Source organism: Psammomys obesus, unplaced genomic scaffold (assembly GCF_907164565.1).
Source record: "Psammomys obesus unplaced genomic scaffold, mPsaObe1.curated_primary_1811, whole genome shotgun sequence".
Lineage (NCBI taxonomy): Eukaryota > Metazoa > Chordata > Mammalia > Rodentia > Muridae > Psammomys > Psammomys obesus.
In genome coordinates this window covers 2,810,245-2,825,787 of record NW_026592548.1, presented here as the reverse complement: position 1 = coordinate 2,825,787, position 15,543 = coordinate 2,810,245, and the positions used below count along the sequence as shown (strand labels likewise).

The following is a 15,543-nucleotide window of genomic DNA, read 5'->3' as shown; positions in this document are numbered from 1 at the left end:
TTTATTTAGTTAACCTAGAACACAATGCTGGACAATAGTTACGCCATCCTAAACCTCCAAGCCCTCATAGTTTCCTAACATTTAGATTTCTCACATTATACTTGCTTTTTGTGATATATTAGGTCCAGTCCATCTCTCCACGTTGTTCCAAGACCACTCTCCACCCCTGCTCTCCCAGCTCTGTTCTCTCTCCTCCTCTGCCTCCCACTCCTTCCTGTCCTCTGGCTCCTCCCCTCTCCTGCCTACTCCTTCCTCTCCATTGCTCAACATTGTGGCTGGTTGTTTTATTTTGGCATGTTTACACAAAGTTGAGACAGGTGATGCTTAGAATAAGTATCACAATGCATGTCTGGATTGAAATCAGAGAGTAAGGAAGAGAAATCATCATTTGAATGAACAAAGGTAAGGTATATACATTCCAAAAGAACATTGTACCAACAGAGGTTGTAAACAGCTTGTGAAATAGCCCTGGAGAATGGGCACGGAGAGGTACAGATGGAACCATGAGCTTGGAGGTGACTATGTCTGTCTGTCCTTCAAGATAAAGGTGTCTCAGAGTGTAGACCCAGAGCTGTCATTTTGACACACTACAAAGTTGAATAACAGTGTGGTCCAATTAGTTTAGAAAAAACAATTTTGGAAAATGTCTTAATGAAGGAAACCTATTAATTTATATTCTAACTTAAAAGCCAATTAAAAAGTAATACCAGCTCACTCAGGATGATCCTTTCCAGGTCCCACCATTTACCTGCAAATTTCATGATTTCCTTATTTTTCACTGCAGAGTAATACTCCATTGTATAGATGTACCACAGTTTCTGCATCCATTCTTCAGTTGAGGGGCATCTGGGTTGTTTCCAGCTTCTGGCTATTACAAATAAAGCTGCTACAAACATCGTGGCATCCTGAGTGAGTTGACCCAGAAGCAAAAAGACACTCACGGTATATACTGACTCATATAAACATACAATATGGAATAAACCCACTAAAAGCTGTACATCTAAACAAACTAAGCAAAAGAGAGGACCCTAACTAAAATGTTCAATCCCCATCCTGAAAGGCAAAGAGGATGGACATCAGAAGAAAACGAAAATAGGAAACAACCTCGGAACTGGCTACAGAGGGCCTCTGAAAGCCAGAAGAAAACAGGAAACCACCTTGAAACCTGCCACAGAGGGCCTCTGAAAGCTTCTGCAGTATAGACTGTCAAAGCAGATGCTGAGCCTGATGGCCAACTGATGGGCAGAGTGAATGGAATTTTATGTAAGAAGTGGGAAATAGTAAGAGCTGGAGGGAACGGGAACTCCACAAGCAGAGCAACAGAACAAGATAATTTGAACACAGGGAACTTCCCAGAGACTCATACTCCAACCAAGGACTATTTGTGGAGATGACCTGGAACCCCTGCACAGGTGTAGCCCATGGCAGTTCAGTGTCCAAGTGGGTTACATAGTAATGGGAAGAGGGACTGCCTCTGACATAATCTGATTGGCCTGCTCGTTGATCACCTCCCCCTGAGGGGGGAGCAGCCTTACCAGGCCACAGTAGAGGACAATGCAGCCACTTTTGATGAGAACTGATAGACTAAGATCAGAAAGAAGGAGAGGAGGACCTCCCCTATCAGTGGACTTGGGGAGTGGCATGCATGCAGAAAGGGGAGGGAGGGTGGGATTGGCAGGGGAGGAGGGAGGAGCTTATGGGGGGATACAAAATGAATAAAGTGTAATTAATAAAAAATAAATAAAAGATTTAAAAAAAAAAAAGTAATACCAGGGCTGAGAAGAGTTGGTAAAATTCTTCCTGTTAAAGCAAGAGGACCTGAGTTCATATCTCACACACTTACATAAAACCTGGGCACTGTAGCATGGGCCTGTCACACACTTACCTTAAAGCTGGAGGCAGAGACAGAAAGATCCCTGGAGCTTGCTGCCCAGCCAGCCTTGGCTAAACAATTAATAAAATGAAATCTGATAATTAATCTATACCATGTACTGTCTACAGCACAGGAAATAATGTGTTTCCATGCTATGGCTATGACAGAAGCTAGCATTTACCACAAAAAAAAGTCCATGCCTTTATTGAACCCTAAGGAATATGTTGGCTAAGCCAAATTCTTTGATAAGCTGCACACTGTTTTCCTATTAATTATTAAATTATACAACATTGACTGCATAGAATTCCAACCAAAAGGATCCCATTGTGGTTTTAGGCTGGATCAAGCATTAAAATCTTACTAATAAGTTACTAGATTGTTTGGTAGAGCTAAGTCATCTAATGATATTCTAAACTGAATACTTCTAATACATATAAAAATAATGTTTGTTGTGGGGAATTTGGGAAACAGACTAAGTCACAGAAAAGATACCAGAAATTGCCTTAATTCTTGCTCACTGGTAACTGTTATTAATATTCTGTGTATATACATGGACGTTTATTCTTAATTAGTTACAGTTATGTCATGTGTGTATTCTGTTTCCACACCATGAACATTTTTTCATGTTATTTCATAATTTTAAATGGCACTGTTAGAATGCATATACATTCTGCTTTCAGTGGCAGCCGTTTTCTAGGGCTGGGGAACTTGGAAGCAGGGCCTGATGTGGTGACCACGGAGGAGCACTGCTCACTGGCTCACTCTGGACTCCTGCTCTGATCTCCTGCCCTGGTTTTCCTTGAGGATGTGCTATAAGCCAGATAAACCCTTTCCTCTTCAAGCTGGTTTTAGTCAGCATTTTGTCACACCAAAAGAAGAGTAACTAGGACACAAGCACACTTTTGTTTCTGCATATTCCCTGTCCTGTCTCAGAATGTCAAGTGTTCTGCTTGCCGAAGACTGCGCTAGAGGGACAGAGCTGGGCACTGATGCCCTGTGCACACTAGGTGCTTTATCACACTTACCTTGTAGCCATCTTTGCAAGTTTCCTGCCAGGTGGAGAGGATCGCGGTGTGAGTGTGTTAGGGTGAATTGTGAAACCTAAACCTAAGTGCCCATCTCCAACAACAATCAGAACTGTTCCAATTTATGAAAGGACTTTAACTCTTGGGTAACATGTCAGCAATAGCCTTCAGGTCTGCTCCTGAGACTGCCTTTCCCAGAGCTTCATGAATCTTTGACCTCAGTCCCCAAACTTTGTATTTGTTCTTCATTTACTCTGAAAATATGAAGTTTCCCTAGTGAGAAGTTGCCTTCCACTTCACAGTTTCTTCCTTTGTGTTTATTTTCTTTTTCAAATAGCTTTATTCTATAATTAATTTTTTAAAAAGTCCAAACATACAGATGAGCACAGGTCTCTGGTCCAGCTGGTGGTTGGCAAAAGCCAGACAGCAGAGAATGTTCCTAAAGCTTCCACTGGTGCCAAAGCCATCAAGAGAGGAAGGGACACTGTCAGCCTTGTCTTCAGTGTTTATGAGCTGTGTACCACCTTGTGTTTACACAGCTAAGCAGGGGAAGCCTCAGAAACAGCAGCAGGGGACCCAGAGGTAACCTGACAGCTAACTAGAGCGCAGAGCAGCTGCTAGAGGGAGGCCTCCCTTTCCTGATCCTCCAGCAGTCCTTCGCATCATGCAATTACATGCTTGAACAGCCCAAACTGGTTTCAGTATTATAGTGTGATGTGTTCTTCAAAGGATGGGGATTTCCAGTGGAGCAGGTTGCCCTGCTGCAGCCCAGCCGAGTCCAGAGCAAAACACCATAGATAAAAATTGGCTTATGAAGAGATTTATCCTAAAGAATTACATTAGGAATGAAGCTAGGATGTGTAAATGTCCCACTGTGGCGCCTACGAAAGGCTTGTCAGTTTTAATCTCTGCTACACAAATTAGTTTGTCTGGGTGTACTCATCTGTCAACCTCAGTGGTATGATTGGCCGGCAACTCAAGGCAAGGCACTTCTGAACCAAGAAGGTTAGTTCTGAAATTTTCTAAGTGGAGAAATCCAAACTTGCTGCCACAGAGTAAAATCCAAGTGCAGAATATGAAAATCACTCTTGCTGGCTTGTGCTCACATGTATAAAAGAGCAGGACCATGGGGTAAGAGAGAATTTGTTCTCCCCTGAGAACTCCGTGGCCGGGGAGAAGAGTCAGTACTGCTGTTCTGGCCCTGCTTCTCTGCGGTACAGAGATTTGTCCTTCCAGTTGATAGTCAGGGGAGAGGCAAGGAACCTGGAATGCTGCCTCTCCACTCTCTGACCAGATCACATGTCGTAGGTGGCTGCTCAGAAAGAAGAGTAATGCAAGGTATACATTAAAAAAGAAAAAGAAAACCCCTTCTGTGCCAGTTGAATATGCTTTATATGTTCCTTCTCCCCACTACAAAGAGCAGAACTGCATCAATTAATTCTACCAGAGGTTGTAGATCCACGACCAAGGTTTTCTCTTAAAGTCTGAACAGCTTTTCAGACTCACACACAAAAATCAGCATTACAGATTAGTTCCTTAAGCATAAGAAAATCCATAGGCAGATGCAAACTTGCGTCCTTACTCAAGGAGATGGCAATCTGAGGCCCTGCTTTCTTCTCTGTAATCAGTTGGAAATGGAGCACTGTGGGTGCTGCCTTCAACTCCAATTATCTGCGTGTGTCCCAGCCCATGGTTTCTGGGAAGCGCTGGTATGGCTGCCTGGGTGCCAGCTATGGCTTAAAGAGCTTATTCCTAATTTTATAATCACTGCATTGCCAATGGAAAATTATAGGAAATTACCAAGCACCAACCACTAACCACTGTAAGGTTCATGAAACCTCTGTTAGCCTCATAAAAATAATTTTAAATTATTAGTCTCATAAAATTAATTTATAATTAATGACTTTGTAAAATGACTGAAATATCATTTAGTAAGTCACTTTGTAAATATTCATGACCACGAAGAGTTAAGGAAATTCAATATTTCATTTTCTAAATGAAGCTGAAGATATAGCTTCAAGCAACTTTATGTAAAACAATTCCTTAAAGACAGTCAGTAGCCAAATACATGTGGCTGTTCTGCAAGAAGTAGGCGGAACTTTTACAACTATTAAAAATAAGGGAGAGAGGATTTAATTAGTGTGTTCGTTACAAAAACAACTGAGTTGAAAAGAGAAATTTTAAAGCTTTTAATCAAATACACTGAGATCTATCCACATGTGGCTGAATAGCACATGTTCAGCAATATCTACTGTCAACTAGAAACTGAGGTCCCTCAGGCAGGAGTTGATGGCGATGTTTTACTTTTGCTTCCTAGTTCTTGAAAGTGTTCCTAAGACACTGAAGATGGTAAACACACTTTACCCCTGAGCAAGAACAGCATTTTTACTCCTCATTCTCCTTACTGTTTATTGGAGCTCAGTGTGGGGAAGGCATTAATTTTCTACTGGCTGCTATAACAAATTATGAGACACTTGGTAGCTCAAAAGCCACAGATCTTTGTCTCAGAGCTCTGTAGGTTAGTCTGACTTCGGCATCCCTGGACTGCAGCCAGTGTGTCCAGGAGGCCACATTGTTTCTTGATTTCCCTAATGTGCTGTGACCAAAGGAAGTGGTACTCTCATCAATAAGCTGTTATGCTCAAGCTCTTCTGGGTAATCAAGGGCCATGGCCATTGTCTGCCAGGCTTCTGTGTCACCTTCCCTCAACTAACAACTCAAAGGAGAGTATCCTGCACCTGGCACCCAGCTCTTTGTTTGGGAACTGTGGCTTTTAGGAGGAATAGTGTCCCACGTCCCCCTGCCTCTAGTGTATGGGATGTATTATATTATACATATATATTTACATATTATAATAATTATACCCTTTCCTATATGCATATATATTTTAGAAAACTTACAATTTTTCCCAAGCATTCTTAGTTGAGTATCCCTCCTTCCTGTTACCTGCCTTTCCATCCCCCTTCCCTCAAGCCTTTCCTGCCTATTATTTCCCTCCCCCTTCATATCAAGTGTGTTTTCCTGTCCTGTCTCCCTATGGCCTGTTTCTAGTTACTACATTACTGCACTTACTGGCATCTCATATTACACACACAAATATACAGACTTTAAGCTGACATCCTCACTTGGTATAATTTTTTCTAGTTTCCAGTTCTATCCACTTACCTGCAAATTCAATAAGTTCATTTCTTTTTACAGGCAAACAAAATTCCATCATGTATATTTAACACAATTTTCACTCTGTGTTCCTTAGTTGGTGGACATCTAGGCTGTTTCCATCTCTTTGCTATTGTGAGTAGAACAGCAATGAACATGGATAAGCAGGTGTCTGCATGTGCCTCCATAACAGGACTTTGAGTCCTTTGGGTACATGCCTGGGATTGGTACAGCTGGGTCATTAGGCAGATATATTAACAGCGTAGCACAATGGAGTGTCTGCACCAGTTTTCATTTCCACTAATGGTGAAGAAAGAGGGTCTCTTCTTCTGGTACCCTCACTAACTTTTGTTGTCATTTACTTTATTAATCTTATTCACCCTGACTACAGTAAGATAAACTCTCAAAGTTTTGATTTGCATTTCCCTGTCTGATAAGGATGTAGAGTATTTCTTAGCCTTTTTTGTAAGCTCTGTTTAACACTAAAGTCCATGTTTTTGTTGAGTTGATTTTTTTCTTTTTCTTGGTGCTTTGATTCTTGGGTTCTCTGAGGCTCACAGCCAAACTTCGGGCAGAGCTTAGGGAGTATTACAGAAGAAGGGAGGGATAGAAGAACTAAGAAGGGATAGGAGCTCCATAAGGAGACCAACAAATCCAACAAATTTGGGTGCAGGGGAACCTACAGAGACTTGAGCACCAACCAAGGACCATGTATAGGGAAGACCCAGAACTCCTGCTCAGATGTAGCCCATAGGCAGCTCAGTTTCCATGTGGGTTCCTGAGTAAGGGGATCAGGGGCTGTTTCTGACATTGACTCAGTTGTCCCCTCTTTGATCACTCCCACCCTCATCCCCAGCAAGGTGGCCTTGCCAGGCCACAGAGGAAGAGGATCCAGGCAGTCCTGATGAGACTTTATAGGCTGGGCTCAGATAGTAAGGAAGGAAGACACCCCCTTTCAGTGGACTAGGGAAAGAGGATAGGGAGAAAAGAGGGAAGAGGGTAGGACCGGAGAGCACTACAATTAGGATATAAAGTGAATAAATTGTTAAAAATTAAAATTAAATAATATTTTAAAAGTTTTAAAGTAACTCTTAATAATGTTTGATTTAACATACTTTATCCATAATTCCAGTCACTATCTGTGTGCTAGTCTTGTGTGTTGGTTAATTTTATTCAACTTGACACAGGCTAGAGTCATCTGAGAAGAGACCCCAGTTGAGAAAATGCCTCCATAAGATTGGGTTGTAAGCAAGCAAGCCTATAGGGCATTTTCTTAATTAATGATGGATGTGGGAAGAGTGTGTGTGTATGTGTGTGTGACTGTTGGCTCCTGCCTGCAGCTTCCTGTCCTGCTTGAGTTTTAATCCTGACTTCCTTCGATGACGGACTATGAGATGGAAGTATAAGCCAAATAAACCTTCCCAGCCAATTTGCTTTTGGTCATGGTGTTTTACTGAAGTTAGATACCCTAACTAAGGCACCATGTGAGGATTTAACTAGTTGTCACATGGGTCTAGGGAGGTGAAGCCAGCCTCTGTCTTTGCTTATGTTCATAAACTGGTATCTGTGTCATTCCTGACTCTCACTGTCAGGGACGGTGACACATGTGTTTGGTATTGCTGGGGTGAAGAAATAAAGGTAAATTACATTCTCAATGCTTGCACCAGGGTTTATCTCCACTCCCTCCCCGCCTCTCACAAACACTTGTGGTGATCACAGCTCCTCATTTACAGTGGCTATGAAGTGCTTCTTCCTCCACTGTTGCTGTTTTTCTTGTGACTAATGATTTTGAACATTTTTTAATATGCTTAAAAACCGTTTACATTTTTCTTCACATGAAAATAAGAAATATTCACCCACATATACCTATTAATTCAAATATAAATATATGTGTGTGCCACATACTGATACATTCGTATATGTATGATACAATATAGCCCTTCAAATATAAACACTTGCCAGATGTTTCTGTGCTATCTACTAAATAGATTCTAGATGCTGGGACTAGACTAGTCGGCAGTTAGCACCAAATGCCTACCATCCCGAGTTTGCTTTAATACATGGATGGAGACACCCACCACACACACATAAACAGGAGATTAAAAAAATAAAATAACATGAAATTTTCTATATGTGCTTTATGTGAAATGCTTATATCTACTTTATATTAATAAATGTTTTGCCTAAGTGTACATGTGTGCACCAGAAAAGAGGACAATAGATTGTCTGGAATGGAGTTACAGATGGTTGCGAATTACTATATGGGAAGACCCAAGTCTTCTGGAAGAGCAGCCAGGATTCTTAACCTCTGAGCAGTCTCTACAACCCATTAGCTTGTAGTTTTAATGAACTTAAATTTGAATTTGGCTCAGCCATTTCACATCATTAAATTATGTTTTTTGTAACTGTAAAAAGGAAGTGTTAATAATCCCAATTTTATAAGTTTACCAAATGCATATAACTCCCCATGGTACCCATATGGGAAAAACAAAAAAACCACTGATGAGAATCACAATAATGTGGTTGTATTTTCTCCCTTTATTATGTGTTTTTATTAAATGATAGATTCACTTAGAATCACTGGAATTTATACTTAATGTGTCTTCATTATTGCTGGAGTGTTAGGTGCCAGCCTACTGGTGAATGCGGTTGATTTTGAGATGTGTTATATCCAGGCTTCTTAAATTTCAAAAGCCAAGAACTGAGAACCCATGTGTTTTACAAAACTATGTCGTGTCGAATTGCCCAAAATGTGGGAAAATCCATAGAGCAGCCTCAGCTCGGAGCAGTGTCCTGTTACTGTGTGGGATCAACAGTTCAGCAGTGAGCTTATGAAAACACAGGCTGCACTGGCTGCTCTGTAGAGATGTGTGCAACCCTGTCAAGCTTTGCAACAGCTCTTTGTGCTTCTTTCTTAGATAATGATGTTGAAAATGATCTTCAGTCAGACATCGCTTGAGCAATGCAAGACACAGATGGGAAAGGAAAAGGAATGCAACTCCTTCCTAATTGCAGTTCGCCTGGCTTCGCTGAACCAGATCTTGGACCCCTGGGTTTATCTGCTGCTAAGAAAGATCCTTCTTCGGAAGTTCTGCCAGGTAGCAAACGCTGTCTCAAGCTGCTCTAGTGACGGACAGAAAGGGCAGCCCATCTCATTATCTAATGAGGTAGTACAGCCAGGGCCATGAAAGAGAACACAGCCAATGAGCATACGCACAGCTCTTGTAGCTAGTGTCCCTAACCCTTATGGATGGAGGCATCTGTGGCATGCAGCTGTTTATGTGTTGGGATGGAATTTTTGATATAAAGTTAGATGGTCTGAGAAGCATAGATAATTCCTTCTGTGCCAAATCCTGAAATACAAACAAAGGAAAATCTGTTACTAACAGTCTAGTATTTTGAGTCTCTGCCAGTTGTAGCTGAGTATGGGATTATTTATGTGATGAAACACTTACGATAAACGACCTTGAGATACTTTGGGTAAGGACGGTTGCTGTCCCAGCACACTGTGTGTGGGGAGTTTGGTGTGTAAACGCTTGGGCAGGGGACCAGTCCACAGCCATTTGTTTTGTCCAAGGATGTTGGTTGTGTTCTCTTTCATCATTGTTTCTGTTACTTTTCCTCTTATATCTTCTTTCCCACTGAAAATTTAAAGAATCTAATTTGGTTTTTAAAAATGTATAATGTATCCACATATTTATTGTCTTGATACAATTAAAATATTGTTCAATAGATTATTAGCTCATAACCTTACAAAACTTAGCTTTGATTGGATTGGTATAAAGTTTATTCCTTAATTAAATAAGATCCAATTTCTCTTTTTTCAAATAAGACAGTTTAAGTCTACCCACTGTTGTGAATTGTTCTTTCCTCTGAATCCATTTTACATTCTTAGACGCCTGGAGGAAAGTCGTCACGAAGCAGAATTTCAGAATGCTACCTAAGACTCAATTGAGGACTGTGGGTTTGTCCTGTTTCCACCAGTGTTCTCTAGTCTTTAAATACTGGCTCTGATTCTAGAACAAATAGAAATTTAGAAACTGAAAAAAGATTTGCCATAGTTTGGCTTTCTTGTAAGATAGGAATATTAATGATGACTTCTTAGCCTTTGCCTACCCTCAGGTTAGTGTTCTTAAGCAGCTCTGTGTCCAGGCTGGCTTTTCATACAGCTTATGAGGCACAGGGCTTGATGCTTTGGCTTACTGTCTCTTTGGGTCAAAGGTAAATTACAACCCGAGGCTTTGGAGTTCGAGGGTTAAAAGTTACCTGCAAGCACTGTGCTTCTTCAGGGACATCCCAGACACTGCCCTTATTTTTGGCACCCTCATCTTGCAAGTTCATTAATATATAATGTGAAGATTTTGATTTGACTTTATTGCTTCCTAGTTTCTTCAAAGCTGGAGATTTCTTTCTGCTTCTTACATAATGGCATTTTCTCCTGGTTAGTACCAGTTTGGATGAGGGTTGATTGTAACTGTCACACTGTATCTGATAGATAAATTGTAAAGTACGGCCTAAGTCAGCAGGATAATCAGTCTAAATGCTCAAGTCAAACTGAGTCAGAACTTAAAAGTCCAGTGAAGGCACTGGCATCATCCAGGATAGCTCCATAATACATATATAAAGATAAAGATAAGCATAAACCTATACTAACCCTGTTATAAAAATCTCCCTTTGATATGATTCCTAGAATATGGGACAAATTGTCCTCCCCAATGCTTAAATGACCTTATAAAAAAGAGGCTTTGCTTGGGGGTGGTCCTGAAACCTCCTGTGATCAGGTAGACACACTCGGCTGGATATGAGTGGTGATATCTAATTTTGTTACAAATTCCCACATCTACTATAGACCAGAAGTATAGTACTTTCCAGTAAGTATTGTTCTGCAAAACTTCTGCTCACTCTCAGGGCAGTTGACACATTTGTTACAGCTTGTCCAGCCATAAAACAAATACGTCTTATTTAGTTGAATCTGTAGAGATCTGCCTTTAGAGACATTTGCTGTGTTGTTGTACAGCATGGTGTCATTTGTGTTAATAATCTAAAGAATATATTTCCAACAAGTAAAGGAGGTTACTATCAAAAGAACATCATTTTTCATCAAGCCACAAAAATAGAAGAAACTGAAACTTATACTTGGCTACAAAATTAGTCCCTTCTTCAGTAGGAGTGAATAAATGCTATTTTGAACAGGCTTGAAAAGGAAGTAGAAAGAGAAGAAACTGTGAGTTTTGTTACCTGGGAAGCCTTTGATTAGTTCAGGAAAACTCGATAAGAGGTAAAAGTCCCCCAAAGTCTTAGTTTTGGACACTGGGTGTGCAGTAATGTGCTATGGAGGTCTTTGTTTAGGAAGTGTACTTCTGCAGACAGAAGGGGTCATCTCCATTTCTGAGTTCAATTCACTCATCTTTTTTCTATAATATTTTTATTGATTATTTGAAAATTTCACATCATGAACCCTGAGCACCCTCAATCCCCAGAACTCTCAGCTCCATCCCCAGCCTTGTGACTATCCCCTCAAAGTAGAAGAAAAACAAAACAAGTCCAATTTGTATTGCCCATATACCAACCGGACCATGATCAAACTCTTGGTGGTCAGCCCCTTAAAGAAAACTGAGCCCTTCCCCTCCAACACCCTCACCAGAAACCATCAGTTGTTCTACACTTCCACATCCTTATCACAGTTTTTAAGGTTTCTCTTTGATGGCTTTCTGTCCAGGCTGTTTTTTTTTTGAGGAGAGCACAGGGGTTGTCACATAGCCTTCTATGTCCCCCGTTCTCAATGTGAACCTGTAGTCACCAGTCCGTGTCACTCCGCACAAGTCTTCAAGGTGAATTCTTTAAGTTCACCTCCAGGCATCTGGTGTGCCGTGCACAAGGATGTACAGGAAGAATGCATGTTTAAGATTGTAGCCCTTCCTGAACTTGAAAGCATTTGATAGAGTCCCAGAAAACTACACAGCAAGAACAAGCAAATGAAATGTAGAAAAGCATGTAAAATTAGCAAGCATCTAAAGTTTTCAAATGAATCTAGGCTTCATATTATGCCATAGATGGGAGAGACAATATGTACTCAAATACAAGGTTAACATTTCAAGTAATATGGACTTAGGGAGTATCTTAATAACACTTTTCAGTTGGAGAAACAAAGTGTGCTACTGTTACTTTAGAGCCAAGCAGGTGGTGCACGCTTGCAGTCCGGAATACAAGCGGTATAGGCCAGAAGGTCCCTGGCTTACACAGTGATTTCCTGCCAGCCAGACAACACAGAGACTGCATCTCAAAAAATAAAAGCACCAACAAAACAGTGAGATTTATCAAATTTGCCCAATGTTGTATTCCAAGATAATTTAAATAAATATGTTTAAACACAATAGGTTTAAACTATTCCTATATGAAGGGTATACGTATATTTCTGTTTAATTCTTATGTATCTCATAAAAGATCTCTAGACAGAGTGACATAAAAATATTTCAGAATGTCCCAAAAGTTAATGGTGAGACTTAAAGCTCACAGGCAGGACTCAAAGGTGGCCCCTTGGCAGTATCCCAATGCTTGAATTTCAAATGGATTTGACCTATTATTTTATCAATGGTTTTCACAGTTTTATTAGTTGGAGGCCCCAAATCAGTGACTAGATTTCAGGTTTCCCAGCATAAAAAATTGTATTCAACTATTCAATAGTTCTTTTTGCCGGAGATCAAACCAGAGGTAGGAAAATAGAAAAACTTTGCTTTCTAAATGTTTTGGCATGTTATCAGTTAACTCCAAAAGCACTCTCGAGCTGCATGCAGAAGAGTGTCAAGCCACCCTGCACAGTACTGGTTGCTGTAAGTACAGGAATAGCTTAGCTAGACTAATTAAAAGTATCTTGGAGATAATTGCACATCTAACATCCCTTTCAAATGTGAAGCTTTGTTTCTTGTGTGAAATACTTTAGTTTTAAAGTATGTTGATTTTTTTTTTTTAAGTAAGCAGGTCTTGGGACAGTATGTAGCCAGTCACCACAATTAAGTAATCATTTATAAGTAGTTTTCTTGTGTAGTTTTCAGATTTTGGGAAAATCAAGGTTTTTGTTGAGAAGCCAGGGGAGATGTATAGAAGCCACATACTCTTGTTTTAGAAAGGACAGCCATGTCGGTGTGTGTGGGGTGGAGAACACGGAGATGGTGGTGAGATTTGTCCACTGCAACCCATTAAAGTCCTTGGTCCTTTAAGGCAGAACTCAGAATCAGAGACAGGGAGGGACTTCATTTAACTTTCCACACTGATCACCCTGAAGACAAAGGAGAGTGGTCATTCAGTCAGATAATCAGAGAGAGAGACAGACAGATAGAGAGAATTAACCTATTGCCACATTCATCACCGTGGTCTGCTCACAGCTAACAGGCAGGATCCCCACTATCTGTTGTGAAGTACTGGCTACACTCGCACTTTAAGTCCCACTAAAGAGCTCTCCTCCTCGCTGCCTCATCCGCACATGCTTAGCTATGCAGGAAGGAGTGTTTTACTGCCTGTGTAAAAGCCTCTTGGGTACTCACCTGCAGTGTATTTAAGTATACCTACCATGTATTTTATGGGCCGATACTGAATACTGTGTAGACAGTGAATGAATGTATAAGATGTACAGCAAAATTCCGACAGCATCCAAGGACATCTTGTCTGTGTATTTAATAAATGTCTGTTATTTATGTTGTCTGTCAATGGAAAAATAAAGCAAATGATATGAAATGTCCTTGTCTTTATTTCCCTAACACAGGAATGTTTTCTTGTTGGGATATTTTGTTGACAATGGTATTAAGCATCTTGCTGATCTCCTACTTGCTATGCTTGGTCAAATAAAGCTCAGTGTCCTGAAACAGCCCTCTTCTGTTTGGGAAGACTAGACTGTTTTGGTTCCGATTCCATAATCTCATGCAGGATGTCATCGATTCTCTCCACATTGGAGAGCTGCTCTGTCTGCATTTCTCTGCCTCTCTTCAGATCGCTGTTTTTAACACAAAACCTCATTCGTAAATGAAACTCTTTCCTTGACCACGGGGCCCTGAGAACAGTCCTTGTGCATGTCAGAGCCTTTGACCAACGTCCTCCATGTTGGATTCCTGTGTGGGTAACGACCAGGCTCTGTCCTTCCCCTGCTCTGGAAATTCAGACATGTTAAAACTAGTGCATTGATCTTGCCTGCCTTCCTCCTAAGAAAAGGCTTCTAGGACAGTGTCTGTTTCCTGTTCCTCTCACATGGGAGTAGTAAGACCAGGAGTCATACTCTTCATTGTGCACAACTGCAGGGAAAGACATTATAGGCAGAGTGGGTATGTCTGGCTAGAAATTCCCAGCACAGCAATGGGGAACCTGCTGGCCACGGGTGTGATGTCCTGTGTTTGTGTCCTGGGCAGGCAGGGGTCATTGTTTTTAGTGCCCTGACGTTTGCTGATAGCTGTTGAGTCATGCTGCTGGCACAGGGCATGAAGACTGTGAGCCAGTTCCTCAGGTCTGTTCTTCTCTCTGTAAGTTTGCAATCCTGTCACATGTTAACCTCTGGATGATGGTAAAGCACCAGATGGATTGGTTAGAACATCAAGCTTTGGGGGGCCCAGCTGATGGTGGAGGCACCTGCTGCTAAGCTTGATAACTGGGGTGTGTTCTCAATACAGGGAGGAACCGACTCCAGGAAGTTGTTCTGAACGTCTACATGAAGACCTGCATGTGTGTGTACTCACACACAGATGGAAAGACAGACAGACAGACATGCACACACAGACAGGCACGCATATAAACACACATGCCCACTGACACATGCACACATAGACACGCATACACAGACACTATCACATATAGACAGACATACTCACATAATGAACAAATAACATGTATTTTACACTTTGCACTTACAATCTAGTGCACCTACAATCACACACATATATACACAGACACAGTAAACAGATGACATGGAGTTCACATTTTGCACAATCTACTGGGAGAATGGAATTACAACATCACAGAGACAGACGAGGTACTGTGAGTAAATGAGAGACGTTTTCTTGTGTTTTGGAAAAAAGAAAGGCTACCTGGAGGGAGAATATTAGAGGACTTTTCACCTCGCTTCTCCAGAATTTCTGACTAGTGCTACCCACTTCTCTCTAGCTCTGGAGCACAAGAACTGACCAGGCTGCTCAGCCTGGGCACTGCAGACACACCAGGCCAGGCTTCTTTCTTTCTGTCTTTCTTGGCTTGTTAAACAGCATCTTCACCTTTCAACTCTTTTCTCACTAGATGCCAGGACTATGTCCTTAATGAGGACAAGAAAAATTGTCCTCAGACTTTGCCAGTTAGATATATTGGTCCCCAGTAGAAACCTGTTCTTTAAGAAAGGGACCACGGATGCAAGTGGGTCTACGTCCCCTGTGGTGGTGTGTTTCCTAAAGTGGAGCATCAAAATGTGTGTGTGTGTGTGTGTGTGTGTGTGTGTGTGTGTGTGTGTGTGTGTGTG

General features: G+C 41.2%; 1 protein-coding gene across 1 annotated transcript in view; it reads left to right on the top strand.

Moving 5' to 3' along the window:
- Window positions 1-15,543, top strand: part of Ptger3 (prostaglandin E receptor 3) — a 59,560-nt gene that overhangs the window by 20,442 nt on the left and 23,575 nt on the right. Inside the window, exon 2 of the mRNA XM_055614443.1 lies at window positions 8,972-9,151. Coding sequence (XP_055470418.1) covers window positions 8,972-9,151 — 180 coding nt within the window. The remainder of the gene's footprint in view (window positions 1-8,971; window positions 9,152-15,543) is intronic.